Source organism: Bombina bombina, chromosome 4 (genome assembly GCF_027579735.1).
Source record: "Bombina bombina isolate aBomBom1 chromosome 4, aBomBom1.pri, whole genome shotgun sequence".
Taxonomy (NCBI): domain Eukaryota; kingdom Metazoa; phylum Chordata; class Amphibia; order Anura; family Bombinatoridae; genus Bombina; species Bombina bombina.
Window position 1 is genome coordinate 337575356 of NC_069502.1, and position 22682 is coordinate 337598037.

General features: G+C 36.6%; 1 protein-coding gene across 1 annotated transcript in view; it reads right to left on the minus strand.

Moving 5' to 3' along the window:
- VEPH1 (ventricular zone expressed PH domain containing 1) overlaps positions 1-22682 on the minus strand; it is a 971752-nt gene that overhangs the window by 218386 nt on the left and 730684 nt on the right. Inside the window, exon 16 of the mRNA XM_053711791.1 lies at positions 12041-12175. Coding sequence (XP_053567766.1) covers positions 12041-12175 — 135 coding nt within the window. The remainder of the gene's footprint in view (positions 1-12040; positions 12176-22682) is intronic.

A 22682-nucleotide genomic window follows, 5' to 3' on the forward strand; every position in this document is an offset into this window, starting at 1 on the left:
GGAATCAATGGGGCTGCGTTAGTGAGATTTACGCTGCTTTTTTGCAGGTGTTAGACTTTTTCTCAGCCGGCTCTCCCCGTTGATTCCTATAGGGAAATCGTGCACAAGCACGTACGACCAGCTCACCGCTGACTTAAGCAGCACTGGTATTGGAGTGCGGTAATGAGCAAAATTTTGCTCAACGCTCACTTCTTGTCTTTTAACGACTGGTTTCTGAAAACTCGTAATACCAGCGCTGCAGGTGAGTGAGCGGTGAGACAAAACTGCTCGTTAGCACCGCATAGCCTCTAACGCAAAACTCGTAATCTAGGCCTTTATTTGAAAAGCAAAAATGTAAGTTTAGATGCCGGCCCATTTTTTGTAAACAACCTGGGTTGTTCTTGCTGATTTATGGATAAATTCACCCACCAATAAACAAGTGCTTTCCAGGGTCTGAACCAAAAAATAGCTAATATGCCTTCTTTTTCAAATAAAGATAGCATGGGAACAAAGAAAAATTGATAATAGGAGTAAATTAGAAAGTTGCTTAAAATTGCATGCTCTGAATCATGAAAGAAAAAAATTGTGTTTAGTGTCCTTACCGATTTTATTTTTTTAAAGTTCATTAGTAAATTCTATTAAAACAAGTAAGATTTAAAATGTGTAAATAAATTAATAAATTAACATTTCACTAAGGGGTATTATCCCCAATTTATTTGTATTATGTATATGAAAGATGATTACTAAAACACATTAAACTTTTTCTCATGCATAAATATATTTGAATTAAAAGCTGTTTAATTATTAAGTGAGTCTAACATAAAATTCTGAGCTACCTAGGTATATTCTGTAATGGATGTTCCAAGAAGTAAATCTGCACTTGTTTATGCTACAAAAATTCTCCTTTCGCTTGCTACAGAAGTTAATTGTAAGCAGAAGGCAAACAAAGCAAAGACACACACACTCAAATGATCTCCATTTGTTTTATAGCACTGATTCTTCATTCTTCAGATCACAGATCTTTCCTACATGCAGTTTTACATAACTTGCAAAATAAAAAAAAACTTTCATGTGGTTTGCAAACAAAGCTACAAATTTGTTTAGGTGACAATAAAAACTTGTATGTGGTTTTCAGTCTAAACTAGAAACTTTTTTTAAATATTTTTTTTATTTTTTTTTAGAAGTCTTTTAGATGAGGGATTTAGTGCAGCCACACTATCTGACCTTTATTTGTACAAAGTAGCGACGTTTTGCGGTCACAGCCCCTTATTCATGCTTGATACTTTAATAGTTACCTTTAAAACATTTTACTTTGGCGCCAATGCACCTGGTGTGGAATCTCTAGGTCCATCTACTGGCAGCCTATCAATATTACATTCATCAGAAAACTTTATTATATATATATATATATATATATACATATATTAAAGACATTAGACCGTAATGGTCAATATTAAAACCTAGAAATAGATGCTGATAGATTTACTATATGGGTCATTATACTTTATATAGTATAACAGGACTGAAGAAACAGTAATTTAGAAATAGCAAGATAGGTCGTAATCTCTATTAAGGCCCCTAGGGGCCAAAATTTCCAATTTGTGGATCCACAACATTTCCTTTTGTTTAAGGACATGCTCCCTGTCTAGACCATTCCTATTGGGCTTAATGTGATCTATAACCTGCCATCTTAGTTGGCTAATATTTTGCCCTTTTTCAAGGAAGTGTTTAGAGAGGGGAGCCTCAAGATTCTTAAATCTGATATTAGAGCGATGTTGGCTCATTCTATCCCTGACCTTACAGGTTGTCTCCCCGATGTACACCATAGAACAAGGACATTTAATTAAATAGATAACATAAGTGGTCTCACAGGTAAAATAGCATCTAACGCCATATTTTTTACCACTATGTGGGTGAGGAAAATTTGTACCCCTTATTATAGAATTGCAACTCATGCAATTTAAACATGTAAATGTTCCTGTTTTCTTGCCACCCAGAGTGGTTTGTTTTAGTTCCTTTCCAGGTCCTATATCTGTCCTTATGAGATGATCTCTAAAGTTCTTTACCCTTTTTATGGGCCATTAATGGGGGTTCTTCAAATTGGACTACTCCCTTGTTGCATTCCTTAAGGATATGCCAATTCTGTCTAATAAGACTAGCAATTTTATCAATTAATGGATTGTACTGGCTGACAAATACCATTCTGTTTTCCTTATTCCTATGTGTTATTTCTTTAGTTTTGTGTAATGTCTCTATAGTTGTATCTAAAAGTTTAGGGGGATAACCTCTATCAGTGAATTTATTTGCCATTGGCAAAGGTTATCCCCCTAAACAAACCACTCTGGGTTTAAACTGCATGAGTTGCAATTCTATAATAAGAGGTACAAATTTTCATCACCCACATAGTGGTAAAAAATATGGCATAAGAGGCTATTTTACCTGTGAGACCACTTATGTGATCTATTTAATTAAATGTCCTTGTTTCATGATATACATCGGGGAGACGACCCATAAGGCCAGGGATAGAATGAGCCAACATCGCTCTAAAATCAGATGTAAGAATCTTGAGGCTCCCCTCTCTAAACACTTCCTTGAAAAAGGGCACAGTATTAGCCAACTTAGAGCTCGCTTCCATTGAGTCGTAATTCGGTTTGCATGCACTCGCAAACCGTTAAATATGCTGTCGAAAGCAATATCGTTTATTGACTGTTTCCAATGTCACATTATACCTCAATATCGGCAGCCGGACTTTGGCTGCCGAAAAGATCTTCGTGTCCCATAGAAAGTAATAGAAGCCGTTAATCGATAAATTATACCAGGTTTCCAATGAAAGCGCTAACCGTTAATACACTGTCGGAGGCTGTCGATACATTGAGAAATATTACACCCAGCTCTACTAGTGTAAAGGAGGAAAAAAAAGCTTTTTGAGGCCTGTTTCTCATTGAAATTGCAAATCACAAAAACATTTATGAGTGTTTCAATGTAAAAATAACATTATATATGCTACATTTATTGCTCCTATCTATAGGAATATTTGCACCCATGTTTTCATAGAAATATCAATATGTATGTACATAGAATAATATATGTAAGCATATATCTACCTATTCAAAATGCAACCTTTGCCCAGGGATGCTATATATATTCTCAATACATATAGAAATATAATTATATCTAATAATAATCTTCCCCTACATGTATATACAGTATGTATGATTATTGTATATACGTCTTTGACCTATATAAACCATATAATTATATTTTATTTTTGTGAAAATATATATGTTCTTGCAAAATAATGCAATCAAATATTTGTGTTATGTCAATTTAAATTAAAGGGATAGTGTATTCACAATTAAACATTCATGAATCAGATAAATCATTCAATTCCAATCAACTTACATATGTTCTAATAATCAATTTAATTTTGTTATGTTTCTTATTTCAATCATGTATTTAAGTTTAGGAGCTGTTCCATTTAATGTTCAGTACCTGTGTTGCATTTGCTGATTGTTGCCTACATTTAGACAACAAACATCAAGTGCTCCCCATGTGCAGAATCAAAATGGGTAGATTCCTAAGCTAACATTCCTGTTTTACAAAATTACAGATGATAATGAAGTTAAAAAGATTATAGGATTACATATTTTAGTATATAAATACTGCATGCTCTGATTCTGGAGTTTTATTTTGAATAGACTATCCCTTTAAGAAATATATCAGATGCTCATTTCAAAGAGACAAAACATTATCAATACATACAATCCCCTGAGATTGCCCACTTGAATGGCATGGATACCTGATAGAAAATAATATAGAAAAATAAGTTAAAGGAAATAAGTTGTTTATCATGAAGAAGAGTTTTATTATTACAGATTTACCCTCACTCAAATGTAATTTTCAATGTGAAATCATTGAACATATTTATTCAATACAAAACGATGACACATTAAAGTATAATGTGGCATAGTACTAATATTTATAAAATATATGTAATATCATGTCTGCTAAAGCAGAGAATACATATGCAATATTTAGACTATTTAGACTTGTGCATGATCGAAAAATTTGTTTCAGTTCGGATCAATTCGGAATTTTTCTAATTTCGGTTTGGATCGATTCAAATTCGGAAAAATTCGAATGAATTTGTTTCGGATTCATTCAAATTCGAATAAATTCGTCTGGATTTGGTTCGATTCGGTTCGATTCGGAAATTCTGAATTTCGGTATGTATTAGGTGGGATGTGCTGTGTATTAGACTAGTATTATGTACTGTATATTAGGTGTAACCCATAGCAAAGTGATATAACCTAATATACTGTACAATACTAGTGTAATCCATGGCCATCCAACGCTACCAAATAAATCCAAACTAATTTGGATTTATTCGGTAGATTTGGTACTACCGTAATTTGGAAATTCGAATCAATGCGAATCTCCGAATTTGACAAATTCATCCGAATTTGGATTCGGAACGAATCGAAATGCACATGTCTACAAAATACCTAAGTGCTAAATATTACATACTTCAAGAGATTTGAAGTATTGCCTTTAACATGGAGTTATTGAAAAAATTTAAAAATGCATTGTGCATTGGTCCCAGGGAGAGTCTGTGTCTGTTTATATGATGTCAATTAAAATGTATTAATCACCTCTATATCATGGCAATCACATATATGTTGTGCAATGCATACATCAGTGCTTAAATATCATAGAGATGCATTTCTCTAATCAGTCTAAATATTTAATAATATTCTTGACAAAAAGGAGTGCATTAGTCAATGATAGGTATAGGTTTCAGATATTACATTTCACATATGACTATAAGCATGAATGCAAGGTATTTGGCCATATCAACAGGAAGGAGTATTTACTTTACAACTCTTCTACAACTGGATAACCCTTATTAGCTTCATCTGAAGGAGCAAACAACATATGCTTGTGGAATATTAATTATAGCATTTACACATGCCACGTTGACTAATGTTAGATAGCATATACTGTATTGATTTCAGACACGTATCCTCAAGTATTCTTAAATGGCATAACATACTCGATAGAAGTACACAAACATTTATTAAGAATGTACACCTGAATATTAATCGACATCATGTGAAATAAAAATGAATAAAGTTGTTAATGTTTTGAAAATAAACAGCTATTAAAACAATTTGGAAATATATTTTCTAATTTTGATTAGAAAAATATATGCATATTTATGAGATGGAAATCGCACTTAAAAAAGTGCTTCATACAAAAAATTAGATATTATATATCTGGAAATAATTTAAAAAGAAAAATATTTTTTAATGCCTGCGGCAGGATTTGGCCTTTGGAGGAGAGGTACTTGGGATGGAAGTGTGGCGTCTTGTGCAACGCACACCAGCTAAAACATGTGATTCAGGGTCCTGCAGGGAGATAACGGAGGATGCGAGTGAGTAGGGAGTTTGCGGCCTATCTGCAAGCCTCTCCACTGCCTATGCCAAGCGGACGAGTGAGGCATTATGTATATCCATCTGGCTCTATAGCCTCCTGAAATCATGCTGCTGCTGGAGCCTAGTAAGCCTAAGCTCCCTGTGGATGAGCCTCAGTAGAGCATCCTGCTGGGACTGTGCGGGGCTATTGGATTCCATGGGGGGGGACTTGTGGCTCCATAGGTGTCTCCGGCACATATTCCTGGCTCTGTGTGGGGTTGTCGTCACTCAGTCTTGGGGACTGTGTGGGTGGCTCAATATCCAATTGAGGACAGACATTGGTGGGTGGTGGTGGTGGTGATTGTTGTTGTGGTGGTGGTGGCAGCGGCATTTATTGTGCCATGGGAGGATGCTGAATCTGCTGTTGAGGTGGCATATAGTACAGATGCTGCGGTGGAGGATGCATCTGCTGATATTGCAGTGGAGGATGCATCTGCTGATGCTGTGGTGGAGGATGCATCTGCTGATGCTGCGGTGGAGGATACATCTGCTGATGCTGTGGTAGTGAAGGATGCATCTGATAATGCTGTGGTGGTGGAGAATGCATCTGATGATATGTCCTCCCAGATGAATATGGGGATGGGGCAGGAACATTTTCAACCTCATAGGCCAGTGGCTGTTGCTCATCCCCTTCAAGCATGCTGAGGTAGGAGTATCCAGCTTCAATAACATCCCCCTCCTCCTCCTCCTCACTGAATTCCGGAAAATCATTGGCCTCCGGTCTTGTTGAGGACTCATACTCATGTTCCGATTCTGAAAAATAAATTGTTATAATTAATTAATCTGATGAAACATATAACATTTGAAAATAAAATATATAGATATAGTTTTATATATATATATATATATATATATATATACATATATATATATTATTTCTGTATAAACTTAAACATATTTAACCAGAGGTGTATATTTAAAGATTGTACCTCCAAGCGACTCTTTGTATTACACATAGTACATATATATGATATACTGTAGATAGAAAGAATTAAAATCTATACCCTTGCTTGTTTGAGCAGATAGCCACTCCAGAAATCAGGATGATTATATCCACTACAACTATGTTAAGATGCACTTAAAGGGGCAGTAAAGTAAAAATTAAACTTTCATGATTCAGACAGAGCATGCAATTTTAGGCAACTTTATATTTTACTCCTATTTCCTTCCTTCTCTTGGTATCTTTATTTGAGAAGCAAGAATGTAAAGCTTAAGATTCAGAACTGTTATATAAGAAGCGCCTTACTTACACCCTGTGAGCTGTTTAATAGAATAATCTCACAAATATTCTAAAAATAAAGATCAAAGAAAAAATATAAACAGCGCTTCACCTATATAAATATAGGATAGCTAGGGATGTTAATCAATTGGTCAAATGTGTTAAATTAAATAAATGTAAAATACATACGAGTAAAATAAGTTGATATTTAATTAGACAAATTCTCGATTCAATACATACATATGCATACTATACTAGTGTTATTTATACATATATAAACAATCAAAAATAAAAACCATTCATAGATAAATCATTCGTAGGGAAACCATTCATAAATACAAATGGCTATCTGGACAGGAAACAGAGGACGTCTCCGCCTCCTCAATAATAAAAGCCTTCAAAGAAAAGTATGCTATACTTGGTTGAAAATAGTAGCACTCCACCTTTACAAAGTTGCAAGTCACTTGTTTAATTGCAGTACACTCTACAATGTTGCAATTTGTATTGTTCACTCCTCTGTGTTTTTTTCTCTACCTTTTATCTTAATAGAGCTCAGCAGTTACTGATGTCAAATTTGCTTATTGTAAGATTTCCGCATTAATATGCATAAGAATGGTTCGTGTGCTTGAAATAAAAGTTACTAGTTGTTTGTAAACAGTTTTTGTTAGCAAGCAAGTGGAAGGGTAGCTCCAAAACACATTCAATCGTGATTCCGTGTACAAACTAGTTGCATTTGAAAAATGTACACTCTCAGTGCTGCAAAGTTCAGTGCAGGATACGTAATTACAAGCAGATATACTTTACCGGTCACCCTCTGTTTGCGATCTCCAGCGTGGATTTTATGGCATCCTTTTGGCCATATCCGACAGGTCGATACAGGGTCAAAAGGACGCCATAAAATCCAAGCTAATGGCCCTTTTAAGGGCTGGTAAGGTAAAAGAGCTTTGAACTTTTTTTAATTTAGAATAGGGTAGGGAATTTTTTTATTTTGGGGGGCTTTATTATTTTATTAGGGGGCTTAGAATAGGTGTAATTAGCTTAAAAATCTTGTAATCTTTTTTTATTTTTTGTAATTTAGTGTTTGTTTTTTTTTGTAATTTAGTTTAGTTTATTTAATTGTATTTTTAGATAGATATTTGTAGTTTATTTAATTTATTGATAGTGTAGGTGTATTTGTAACTTAGGTTAGGATTTATTTTACAGGTAAATTGGTAATTATTTTAACTAGGTAGATATTAAATAGTTAATAACTATTTAATAGCTATTATACCTAGTTAAAATAATTAACAATTTACCTGTAAAATAAGTATAAACCCTAACATAGCTACAATGTAATTATTAATTACATTGTAGCTATCTTAGAGTTTATTTTATAGGTAAGTATTTAGATTTAAATAGGAATATTTTAGTTTATAATATGAATTAGATTTATTTAATAAGAATTTAGTTAGGGGTGTTAGGGTTAGATAAAGTTAATATAGTTTATATAAATACTATAGTAACTATATTAACTATATTAACCCTAATATAATTAGGGTTAATATAGTTAATATATATAATGTAATAACTATATTAACTATAATATACTTAGGGTTAATATAGATAATATAGCTGGCGGCGGGGTAGGTAGATTAAATTAGGGGTTAATAATTTTAATATAGATGGCAGCGGTGTAAGGGGCTTACATTAGGGGTTAATACTATTAATATAGGTGGCGGCGGTGTAGGGAGGGCAGGTTATAGGGCAAAAGAGCTGTTTACTTTGGGGCAAAGCCCTGCAAAAGGCCCTTTTAAGGGCTGGTAATAGAGGTAATTATTTTAGGGGGATTAGATTAGGGGTTAATAATATTAATATAGCTGGCTGCGGTATAGGGGGATTAGATTAGGGGTTAATATTTTTTATATAGGTGGCGGCGGTGTAAGGGGTCAGATTAGGGGATAGATAAGGTAGATGGCGGTGGTGTAAGGGGTTCACATTAGGGGATAGATCAGTTAGATGGTGGCGGTTTTAGGGGCTCACAGTAGGGGGTTAGTTTATGTAGATGGCGGTGGGGTCCGTGAGTGGCGGTTTAGGGGTTAAATACTTTATTAGGGATTGCGGCGGGGGATTGCGGTTGACAGGGAGATAGACATTGCGCATGCGTTAGGTGTTAGGTTTATTTAGCAGCTAGTTTAGGGAGTTACGGGGCTCCAATACTCAGCGTAAGGCTTCTTACGGCTGCTTTTTGTGGCGAGGTGAAAATGGAGTAAGATTTCTCCATTTTCGCCACGTAAGTCCTTACGCTGTATATTGGATACCAAACTGCGCTGGTTTGGTATACCTGCCTATGGCCCAAAAAACTACGGGCGACGGCAGAAATATACGCGCGTAACTTCTAGGTTACGCCGTATATGTGATACCTAACCCACCCAAATATTGGCGTCACTGACTTTTGCGGGCGACGATTTTTATCGGATCGACCCCTGGGTTTACTATCACTTTAAGTTAATGTGCAAATCAGACTTTGAACCATGTAAAACATTACTTGTACTCATCCTACCTAAGTTTGTTTTCCAGTGATGCTTGAACACAATTGATTACTAAACATATATAAAATATGAACATGCTATATTCTGTATTACACATATGTATGATTACATTGATATTTTAAAAAACAAAGCCAATATATATTTCTGATGATAACATATATTTGTTAGAAATAAAACATTTATTACATATGATATTTAATATTCACCTTCATGGACCTCTTCAGCTGGCACTGATGTGTCCATTGTCCCCTTACATCCTAGGACAGCTTCACCCGAGATGACATTGGACAGCATCTCCTCCCATGACTTTAGGTGAATTCACTTGCTAGGACCACCACCTGTCCCACGTACGTATTTGGCCTGCTGTGCCATCTTTTGTTTCCCTCCTGCAGTCATGATATCGGTGTTTTATGCTGGCAGTAGAACGATTACGTCCTAAGCAGCTGACTGTCACTCGAATCTCCTCTCACAGCTTATTCCGAACACCTGCCCTCAGGTTAGGGTTCTCCAGCTGAGGTGTCCTCTCCAAGTAGGAATCAACAAGAGCCTCCTTCTCCTCCTCAGAGTACCTCTCCTCTCTAAGCCTGCCCTTCACATCTGAAGGGCCAGCAGACACAGAGTCTCCCTCCCGTGACTGGGGACCAGCCCTCTCTACCTACTCTGTCCCTGCAGGCTGTGACAGACTACCACCAGCCCCACCCCCACCCCCACTTGCCACAGTCTGCCCCACTCTCCCTTTTCTTTGGTTGCCTAGTTGAGGCTGACTCCTCCTCACTCCTCCCACCTCCACTCATCTTCCACCCTCTCTCCTTCCCTCCTCTGCCAGGGTTTGAGGAAGGACAAATCCTCCACCCAAACCTTGGCCCCTAGTCCTGCCCATACTACTCCCTACTTCCCCCCTCCCTCTATCCACCCTCTCCACTGCCCTCCCCCTAGCCACCCCCTTCCCAACTCCACTAGGCCTATCCATCCCTTTCTCCCTAACTCTAACCTAACACTAAAGTCCCTAGCTTACCTAACTACACTAATTCACCTATCTAAACCCTAAAATAAATATCCCCAAAACTAACTACCTAACCTATCTTGACCCTAACTATCTCTATTCTATATCCCTCCAAATAAATAAAAAATGTGGCTGTGAAAATAAACAAAGGGATGTAAATGAAAAAATATAAAAAAAAAGGATTATAACAAAATTAGAGAAAAATAATAAGGGATGCAAATGAAGAAAGGGATGGGCTATATAGTCAAATGAAAAAAAAAATATGGGATGTAAAAAAAAAGGATGGGCAAAATGTATAAATGAAAAAAAAGTTATATAGTGAGGAAGGGAAGGGTAGTCAAAGGGGGGATGGGAACTGGGATAAGGGAGTTAATGAAAGGAGTAATAAAGGAAGATGGGGATATGAGGTTTAATGAAATGAAAAAAGATGTGAATGTGTTTGTATCAAATAAAAGTGTGTGTGTGTGTGTTTGTATAAACTAATTTGTGTTAATTAAGTAATGTATGGATGTGTGTGTGTTCCTAATATTATATGAAGCCTACAATAAGAATATATGAAAATAAAATATCAAACTCTCCACTAACTCTCAAATAATTTTCAAAACCCCAAAACTCCTACCAATGCACCTAGCTCCTGTGTCTTTCTCTCTAGAGGCAATCACAGGTAAAGAGCGCAATAAACCATTATTCTTATAGACAGAGGTCAGGTTACCATGGCAATGCACTTGTTATGGCGCGCTTTTTGTCTAATCTTACATCGGTTGGCAGCGCAAACTTACGTACGGCCGAAAAGAGTGACTGCGCGCAACACGCTAATCTTTTCAATGGAAACCTGGTACTAAAATGGATTCGTAAATTACTTTTAGCTGTCGTCCGCTTCAGTAGCTTACGGCTCCATTTTTAATGACTCAATGGAAGCGAGCTCTTAGATAACAGGTTATAGATCACATTAAGCCCAATAGGAGTGGTCTAGACATGGAGCGTCTCCTTAAACAAAAGGAAATGTGGTGGATCCACAAATTGGAGACTTTGGCCCCTAGGGGCCTTAATAGAGATTATGACCTATCTTGCTATTTCTAAATTACTGTTTCTTCAGTCCTGTTATACTATATAAAATGTAATGACCCATATAGTAAATCTATCAGCATCTATTTCTAGGATTTAGTATTGACCATTACGGTCTAATGTTTTTAATATATGTATATATATGTGTAATAAAGTTTTCTATTGAATGTAATATTGATAGGCTGCCAGTAGATGGAGCTAGAGAAACCACACCAGGTGCATTGGTGCCAAAGTATAAGGTTTAAAAGGTAATTGTGTAACTATTGAAGTATCAAGCATGAATAAGGGGCTGTGACCCCGAAACGTTGTTACTTTGTATCAATAAATTGCCATAAAAGGATTTCCTTACTTGTGTTCACATATTATTTGGGGACTCTGCAGTGCCCTCAGATCCTTTGTGCACCCCTCCATTGTTGTGCTGTTCTCTCCTCTACTATATTGGACCTTTATTTGTAAGCAGACCTATGCTTTCACTCAAGCTCTAACATTTTGCTTTCCATTTGTAATCTAGAAGTTAAAATTGAAGTGCCATGAATTGCCATAGCACTAACATTTGTATGCTTCACTTGTAATCTAGGTCATAATTCACTAAATTCTATTAAAGAAACATTAAAACATTTTATACAATTATCCATTAGTTACTATTATTATTATTATTATTATTATTATTATCGGTTATAAAAAGCAAAAGGTCTGCACACAAAATAATTTAATGTTTTTTATGTTTTCATTAGTAACATTTGCATTGTTTTTCAGTTTGGTATAAAATCACCTTTTTGTGGGGAAACATAGACTGGATTATTGAGGCTTCAAAACTATGAGCTCCCTTTAATTGTGTCTTCTCCCAGAGTGTCTTCAGGACCTGCATTGATGTGCTCTGCATAGACAATGGTTCAGGAAACAAACTCTACATAGAAATAAAAAATATAAACAATATGATTTCTAATAATTATTTAGCACAACTAAAACCACTAATGCTCAATATTTAGCTGTTTGTAAATTTCTGTGAACACTTAGGGCTAGGTGTACTAATGTGCAGTCAAAAAATTAGGAAACAGTCCGCTCATCTTCCTACTTTAGCAGGCGGGCACATTCTAACCTATCAAATCTATTACATTATTAAAAGGACATTAATCTGCTGGGTACAAATACAGTAGCAGGGTTACAACTCACAGTGCTATTATTTTTTCTCCTCTGCCTATTTTAACCCCTTACAAGTATTAGTTAATAAAGATATGCATCTTCACACTGGGTTCCGCCATCTTGGAACTTATGTTTGTTATATAAGTTTTAAACTGTGCAAAAAACAGCAAAAATGTAACATTTCCACTTTATTATTTATTATCACCTAGATTATGAGTTTTGCATTGCGGCTTTTAACGCTTAAAAATGGCAATTTCAGCGTAAAAGCAGGAGCACACTATTGGGAGTCGTGTCGGTATTGCTATACCGCAAGCATTTTAGCCTGTAACGCAACATCAATCCTGCACTTAAAAAAATGCTTGCGTTACAGCCTATACAGCCTATACCGACACGATCGATACCGCCGTCTGAAAGCAGTAGTTATGGATTTTGTGTAACAAAAATGTTTCACAAAACTCATAACTAATGTGTTACAAAGTACACTAATACACCCATAAGCTACCTATTAACCCTTAAACCGCCACCCTCTCACATAGCAAACACTATATTAAACTTATTAACCCCTAATCTGCCACCCACCCACATCACATCTATTAAATAAAGTTATTAACCCCTAATCTGCCGCCCACCAACAACGCCGACACTAATAAAAATTATTAATCCCTATTCAGTCGTTCTTCGACATCACTGCCACTATAATAAATTTATTAACCCCTATTCTGCTGCTCCCCAACATCGCCGCCACTAAATAAACCTATTAACCCCTAAACTGCCGGCCCCCCACATCGCAAAACATTAAATTATACTATTAACCCCTAAGCCTAACACCTCCAACTTTAAATTAAAATTACAATATAACTCTATTTAAATAAATAAAAACTTACCTGTAAAATAAATATAAACCTAACATTAAACTATAAATTAACCTAAACTTACTATTCTAATAAAAAAAAAAACTACCAATTAAAATATCTAAATTACAAATTTAAAAAACCTAACACTACAAAAAAAAATCTAAATTACAACTTAAATAAAATCTTATGAAAAATGTAAAAAATCTAACTCCTAGATTATGAGTTTTGCGCTAAACAGGGTGCGAAGCGAAAGCAACAAAAGATGCGTTATTTTACCCTCCATAGCACTACCATTACAAGTTTCTGAAAAGCCTCCTTGTGCGTGCAATATGGTTGAGTTAAGCTTTTTTTAGATTAGGGATGGGCACTTGAAAAAGCGCTAAATGCCCTTTTATGGGCAATGCCCATACAATTGCCCCTTTAGGGGTGATGGGTAGCTTAGGTTTTTTTTTTTAATTAGGTTTTTTATTTTGGGGGATTGGTTGGGTGGTGGGTTTTACTGTTGGGGGGACTTTGTATTAACAGGTAAAAAAGCTGATTTCTTTAGGGCAATGCCCTACAAAAGGCCCTTTTAAGGGCTATTGGTAGTTTATTGTAGGCTAGGGGCTGTTTTTATTTTGGGGGGCTTTTTTATTTTTATAGGGCTATCCGATTAGGTGTAATTGTTTTCATTTTTGATCATTCCGTTTATTTTTTTGTAATCTTAGTGTTTTTTATTTTCGTAATTTTAGTGTTTATTATTTTTGGTAAACTTTGATTTTTTAAATTTTTCGTAGGATTTGTTTTTTTTTAGTTGTAATTTAGATTTTTTAATTTTTTTCATAGTGTTAGTTTTTTTTTAAATTTGTAAATTAGATATTTTAATTAGTAGTATTTTTATTTTATTAGAATAGTAAGGTTAATATATAATATAGTTTAATATTAGGTTTATTTTTATTTCACAGGTAAGTTTTTATTTATTTAAAGATAGTTATAGTTATATTGTAATTTTTAATTTAAAGTTAGGGGGGGTGTTAGGTTTAGGGGTTAATAGTTTAATTTAGTGTTTTGCGATGTGGGCCGGAGGTTTAGGGGTTAATAGGTTTATTCAGAGGCAGAGTTGTGGGAGGACAGAGGTTTAGGGGTTAATAACTTTTTAGTGGCAGCGATGTCGGGGAGCGGCGGAATACGGTTAATAGCTTTATTTAGTGGCGGAGATGTCGGGGTGCTAGGGAATAGGGGTTAATAACTTTATTATAGTGGCGGCGATGTTGTGGAGTGGCGGAATAGGGGTTAATAACTTTTATTAGTGGCAGCGATGTCGGGAGCGGCAGATTAGGGGTTAATAATTTAACTTTTTTTAGTGTCGGCGATGTCAGGGCAGCAGATTAGGGGTGTTTCGACTTGGGGTTTATGTTAGGGTGTTAGGTTTAAACATAACTTTTTTTCCCCATAGACATCAATGGGGTTGCGTTACGGCGATCTTCATTCTGCACTTCAGGTGTTAGGTTTTTTTCTGACACTCTCTCCCCATTGATGTCTATGGGGGAAAGTGTGCATGAGCACGTCAAAGCAGCCCTTGGATTTTGTGCGGTATGGAGCTTAACGCCACCATATCGCACACAAGGAGGCTTTTCAGAAACTCGTGATGGCAGCACTATAGAGAATGAAATAACGCAACTTTTGTTGCGTTCGCTTCACACCCTGTTTAGCACAAAACTCGTAATCTAGGTGTACGTGAGCTAAACTGAAGTGCAAGGTACAGCTGTCAAAAACCCAGTAAGATCACAGATCTGTGAAAGTGCTCTGCTTCTATCAAAGGATGCAAGAATATGCGCACAACAGGATGGCGGCACCCAGTATAAAATGCAGAGCTTTGTCAGCTTAATTCTGTTATGAGTAGGGTCACCATATTGCCGCTTTAAAAAGGGAAAGATATGAAAAATACATATGTCAGGGTTCTTATACAAAACATTTATTTAAACAGCCCTGAAAACAGCCCTGACATATGTATTTTTTATATGCGTCCCAACAGCAATATGGTCACCCTAGTAATGAGTTAAAATAAGAGAACAACTTTATAGAGTGCTGCAGGTACAAGAGGAATTGCAATAGCACAGTGAGTAGTAGCCATGCTATAGTAGTATGTGTATTTCAAAATAAGACAATAATATGTGGTGACAAATTAATAAAATAGCAGGAAAAGACATAAAACAGACAATGTTGTAAAAAGAATGCAATATTTTCACTGCAATGACATTAGACAATCTTCTCACATTTGTGCAGTATACAGTAACATCTGGTACATTTCATTTTCTTTAGATTAAATTCCTCAGAGTCAATGAGCAATTTGCAATCAAAAGCACTGCTAATTCTAATGTATTCCTTTTGAAGTTTAATATTTATATCATGCAGAAGATAAATCAATATACAGCATACAGTACAATTTAAAGTGATTATCTATTTCAGTTGAACATTATTATCAATAATACACACCAAAGTTCTAACTAATGAATGTTATTTTCATTGGAATATAAACGTAAAACTTAATGTCCCCAAAAAGGGATTAATTAAAAAGTGGAGTTGAATCAATATTGCAGGGTGGAGCTGGGTGTTGTCTTTGTGTAGCTAGGCATTCTATAAATATTGTTGAGTATTCAGTTGGCATAGCAAGGCATGGCATGAATAAAGTTGGGTGTTCTGTTGGTATAGCTTTACATGCTGTGGGTGGAGATGGGTGTTCTGTTGACAAAATTAGGCATGTTTTGGTGGAGTTGGGTGTTGTTGGTGGAGTTGGGTCTTTCTGTAAGTGTAGTTAGGTGTTCCATTCTGTAAGTGTAGTTAGGTGTTCCATTGATAAAGCTGTCAGTGAAGATGGGTGTACTGTTAATGTAGCTAGGCAAGCTTTGGGTGTAGGTTGATGTTCTGCTGGCATAGCTAGGCATACTGTGTGTGGAGTTGGGCATTTTTTTGACAAAACTAGGCATGCCATGGGTAGATTATGGTGTGTTCTGCTGTTGTAGTTAGGAAAACTGTGGGTGGAGTTGGGTATTCTGTTGGCATAGCTAGGGATGCTGTGGGTGGATTATGAGGTGTTCTGCCATTGTAACTAGGCAAGCTGTGGGTGAAGTTGGTTGTTCTGTTGGCATAGCAAGGGATGCTGTGGGTGGAGTTAGGTGTTCTGCTTGTCGTAACTAGAAATGCTGTAGGTAGAGTTGGAAATTCTGTTGGCATAGCTAGGGATTCTGAGCGTGGAGTTGGGCATGCTGTTGGCAAAACTAGACATGCCACGGGTAGATTATGGAGTGTTCTGCTGTTGTAGTTAGGCAAGCTGTGGGTGGAGTTGGGTATTCTGTTGGCATAGCTATGGATGCTGTAGCTGGATTATGATGTGCTCTGCTGTTGTAGGTAGGCAAGATGTGGTTGAAGTTTGTTGTTCTGTTGGCATACCTAGGGATGCTGTGGGTGAAGTTGGTTGTTCTGTTTGCATAGCAAGGGATGCTGTGGGTGGATTTAGGTGTTCTGCTTGACGTAACTATAAATGCTGTGGGTGGAGTTGGGAATTCTCTTGGCATAGCAAAGGGTGCTGTGGGTGAAGATGGGTGTTTTGTTTATGTCTTTAGCTAGGCATTCTGTAAGTGTAGTTGAGTGTTCTATTTTCAATGCAAGACATGCTGTGAGTGGAATTGAGTGTTCTGCTTGATGTAACTAGACATAATGTGGGTGGAGTTGGGAATTCTGTTGGCATAGCTGTGGATGCTGTGAGTGAAGATGAGTGTTTTGTTGACATAGCTAGGCATTCTGTAAGTGTAGTTGGGAGTTCTGTTTTCAAAGCAAGACATGCTGTGAGTGGAATTGGGCATTTTGTTAGCGTAGTTAGTCACAGGTGCACTCTGTTCTTTTCGTTTGTTAAGTGTAGTTGGGTGTTTTGTTGACAAAGCTAGGTATACTGTTGGTGGTGTTGGGCTTTCTGTTAGTAAATCTAGGAATGCGTAGGTGGAGTTGAACATTCTATTGGCAAAACCATACATTATGTGGGTAGAGTTGGGAATTCTGTTGGTCTAACTATAAATGCTGTAGGTGGAGTTGGGCATTTTGTTTGCATAGATCAGCGGTTCTTCTTTGATAAAATTTCCAAAGTTGTGGCGACCCCTAACAATATTGAATCAATATCGAACCAAATACAATACACGACTTCCGTTTATAAACTTTATTTTTTTTAATTTTTTTTTTTTTTCCAAAAGGCTTTATTGCTAATTCAAGCTTACATCTGAACAACACAAAAATCCAATACGGTATATATGGTTACATTTTATCAGTATTTTTAACATATACTTGTTCAGTTGTTCATAACCAGGTCCATTTTATGACTACCTCTGTGTAGATTTGTTATAAGTCTATGTCATCGTTAAAGAGGTTAGCACAATTGTGTTTTGATATTAGTCCTTTGTTTAAACATTTAACTTTAAATCTTAAAAGAAAAATATAAAGAAAAAAGGAAAAAGAAAAGAAAATAGGAGAGTCCCCTCTTAGCGAGGGGGCTCGGTCTGCCATCTCTCCTTGACAGTGGGGACAGTAGTTCTCTTATAAATCTCTCTCTCGTGGGTTTTTGTGTTTTGTGCCATTCTCTCTCTAAATTTTCAGAAACTGATAAGTCTATGAAGTCAGATATATTCAACTTGTATTATTATTAAGGCCTGTCTGCATCTCGTCCCATAAGAATCTAACCTCTGCAAGAGTGTTTAATTTGTTTCTCCTCAGAAAACCATATTCTTCCAAAACTAATATCTCTGTTACTCTCTCTGTCCAGGCAGCGATCGTTGGGGGGTTCTGGTTCTTCCAGTTTAGAGCCACTAATGCCTTTGCGCCTGGCGTCCCTAGATGTAATAAGGTGCGCCTGAGTGTGCAAGTGATATTCGTGGTGTCATTAAGTAGGGCTAAGTTGGGTGTTAGTAGGAAATCATTTGATAGGATCACTTTGTAGTGCCTTTCTATTTCTGACCAGAATTTTTTAAGTTTCTTGCAACTCCACCACATGTGGAGGAAACTTACTCTCTCATCACATCCCCTCCAACATCTGTCACTAGCATTTGGTTATATAGAGTGTGACCTAGAAGGGGTAACTTTATTATTTTTTATTCATTGTGTATTGAACTGTATTCAATCATGTGAAAATATTAAAACAAAGCGTAACGATGGTAACATAACAGTCTTAATTAGACACCACGAATCAAAAAACATACTTAAGCGTCAGTGTGAAGTCTGGGGTTGCTTCTTTATCACCAGGTCAGAAATTCTCGGGGCAGTCTTTGCAAGAGCACAACGAAGATCATCACCTGCATCAAGTCTACTTCTGTATTTTGACTTGATAACCAGCAAGCTCGAAAAGCCTATTTCACAAAGATATGTTGTTGGAAATGGAAGAAGAAGGTGCAACACAATCTCAAACAGAACAGGATATAACTGCAAACACTTGATCCAGAACTCATTGGGGGATATTTATCAAGCCGTCAACTTTGTTGAATTCGACGGCACCAATACGCTTGCCTAACATCACTTAACATCGCAGCCGCGGACCTGGATACACTCTCCTTATTTATAAAAAAGTCGGCAAAAAGACGCACACCAAGTACGGGGCGATGAGCATCGGACTGTTGTTAACTAACAGTCATCGATCTCGTATCTCTTCAGCTTTTTACCAACTTTATTTATACCCTGTCACTAAATGCCGCCACTATACTAAAATGTTTAACCCCTATCCCGCCGCTCCCTGACCCCGCCGCAACCTAAATAAAGTTATTAACCCCTATCCCGCTGCTCCCGGACCCCTCCGCCACTAAATAAATGTATTAACCCCTAAACCTCTGGCCTCCCACATCACTACCACTAACTAAACCTATTAACCTCTAAACCGCCAGCCCCCCACATCGCTATAAATTAAATTAAGGTATTAACCCCTAAACCTAACAACCCGCTAACTTTAAATTAAAATGACAACATCCCTATCTTAAAATAAATTTAAGCTTACGTGTAGAATTTAAATAAACTGTATTAAACTATTAATTAACCTACCCTAACTATTATACTACAATTAAATTAAACTTGCAATTAAATAAACTAAATTACATATTAAAAAAACCTAACCCTACTAAAATTATTTAAATATACTATTAAACCTAATTACAAATGACTAATGGCTAGATTACGAGTTGTGCGTTAGGGTAAAAAAGCAGCATTAAGAGGTCCTAACGCTGCTTTTTTATGCCCGCTGGTATTACGAGTCTTTAGGGTCACCGCGCACTTTTTTGGCCTTACCGCAAAACGACTTATGTAAACTTTGTAAAGTCTTTTTTCTATGGGACTTCCATAGCGCCGGTATTACGAGTCTGTCCAGGGAGGCCAAAAAAGTGAGCGGTACACCCTACCCCGTCAAGAGTCCTAACGCATTTAAAAGTCAGTATTTAAGAGTTTTATGGTACAACGCCGTAACATAAAACTCATAACTAAAGTGCTAAAAAGTACACTAACACCCATAAACTACCTATTAACCCCTAAACTGAGGCTCTCCCGCATCGCAAACACTATAATAAAATTATTAACCCCTAATCTGCCGTCCCTAACATCGCCGCCACCTATCTACATTTATTAACCCCTAATCTGCCGCCCCCAACGTCGCTGCCACTATACTAAATGTATTAACCCCTAACCCTAACATCCCCTAACTTAAATATAATTTAAATAAATCTAAATAAAAATTAATATTATTACTTAAATAATTCCTATTTAAAACTAAATACTTACCTATTTAATAAACCCTAAGCTAGCTACAATATAACTAATAGTTACATTGTAGCTATCTTAGGGTTTATTTTTATTTTACAGGCAAGTTTGTATTTATTTTAACTAGGTACAATAGTTATTAAATAGTTATTAACTATTTAATAACTACCTAGCCAATAGAATTGAGCTCGCATACTATTGGCTGTTCCAATCAGCCAATAGAATGCAAGCTCAATCCTATTGGCTGATTGGATCAGCCAATAGGATTTAACTTCAATGCTATTGGCTGATTACATCAGCCAATAGGATTTTTTCTACCTTAATTCCGATTGGCTGATAGAATTCTATCAGCCAATCGGAATCTAAGGGACGCCATCTTGGATGACGTCACTTAAAGGTACCTTCATTCAGTAAGAAGACTCCGGATGAAGAGGATGCTCCACGTTGGATGTCTTGAAGATGGACTCGCTCCGCGTCAGATGGATGAAGATAGAAGATGCTGTCTGGATGAAGACTTCTGCCTGTCTGGAGGACCACTTCGCCCGGCTTGGGTGAAGACTTCTCCCAGCTTCGTTGAGGACTTCGGCCCTGCTTGGATGAAGACATCTGCCACTTCCTTGAGGATGGATGTCCGGTCTTCAGAACTGTAAGTCGATCTTCAGGGGTTTAGTGTTAGGTTTTTTTAAGGGTGTATTGGGTGGGTTTTATTTTTAGGTTAGGGTTTGGGCCTGCAATAGAGCTAACTGCTCTTTTAAGGGCAATGCCCATCCAAATGCCCTTTTCAGGGCAATGACGAGTTTAGGCTTTTTTAGATAGTATTTTGTTTGGGGGGTTGGTTGTGTGGATGGTGGGTTTTACTGTTGGGGGGTTGTTAATATTTTTTTTTACAGGTAAAAGAGCTGATTTCTTTGGGGCAATGCCCCGTAAAAGGCTCTTTTAAGGGATATTGATAGTTTAGTTTAGGATAGGGTTTTTTTTATTTTGGGGGGGCTTTTTTATTTTGATAGGGCTATTAGATTAGGTGTAACTAGTTTAAAGATCTTGTAATTTGTTTATTATTTTCTGTAATTTAGTGTTTGTTTTTTTTGTACTTTAGCTAATTTAATTTAATTTATTTAATTGTTTTTAATTTAGTTATTTATTTAATTGTAGGGTTAGGTAAGGTGTTATTGTAACTTAGGTTAGGTTTTATTTTACAGGTACTTTTGTATTTATTTTAGCTAGGTAGTTATTAAATAGTTAATAACTATTTAGTAACTATTCTACCTAGTTAAAATAAATACAAACTTGCCTGTAAAATAAAAATAAACCCTAAGGCCTAGATTTGGAGTTCGGCGGTAGCCGTGAAAACCAGCGTTAGAGGCTCCTAACGCTGGTTTTGACCGCCCGCTGGTATTTGGAGTCAGTGATTAAAGGGTCTAACGCTTACTTTTCAGCCGCGACTTTTCCATACCGCAGATCCCCCTACGCCATTTGCGTAGCCTATATTTTCAATTGGATCTTTCTAACGCTGGTATTTAGAGTCGTTTCTGAAGTGAGCGTTAGAGCTCTAACGACAAGATTCCAGCCGCCTGAAAATAGCAGGAGTTAAGAGCTTTCTGGCTAACGCCGGTTTATAAAGCTCTTAACTACTGTACCCTAAAGTACACTAACACCCATAAACTACCTATGTACCCCTAAACCGAGGTCCCCCCACACCGCCGCCACTCGATTAAAATTTTTAACCCCTAATCTGCCGACCGCCACCTACGTTATACTTATGTACCCCTAATCTGCTGCCCCTAACCCCGCCGACCCCTGTATTACATTTATTAACCCCTAACTTGCCCCCCACAACGTCGCCGCCAGCTACTTAAAATAATTAACCCCTAATCTTCCGACCGCAAATCGCCGCCACCTACGTTATCCCTATGTACCCCTAATCTGCTGCCCTAACATCGCCGACCCCTATATTATATTTATTAACCCCTAATCTGCCCCCCTCAACGTCGCCGACACCTGCCTACACTTATTAACCCCTAATCTGCCGAGCGGACCTGAGCGCTACTATAATAAATGTATTAACCCCTAATCCGCCTCACTAACCCTATCATAAATAGTATTAACCCCTAATCTGCCCTCCCTAACATCGCCGACACCTAACTTCAATTATTAACCCCTAATCTGCCGACCGGAGCTCACCGCTATTCTAATAAATGTATTAACCCCAAAAGCTAAGTCTAACCCTAACACTAACACCCCCCTAAGTTAAATATAATTTTTATCTAACGAAATAAATTAACTCTTATTAAATAAATTATTCCTATTTAAAGCTAAATACTTACCTGTAAAATAAATCCTAATATAGCTACAATATAAATTATAATTATATTATAGCTATTTTAGGATTAATATTTATTTTACAGGCAACTTTGTTATTATTTTAACCAGGTAAAATAGCTATTAAATAGTTAAGAACTATTTAATAGTTACCTAGTTAAAATAATAACAAATTTACCTGTAAAATAAATCCTAACCTAAGTTATAATTAAACCTAACACTACCCTATCAATAAAATAATTAAATAAACTACCTACAATTACCTACAATTAACCTAACACTACACTATCAATAAATTAATTAAATACAATTGCTACAAATAAATACAATTAAATAAAC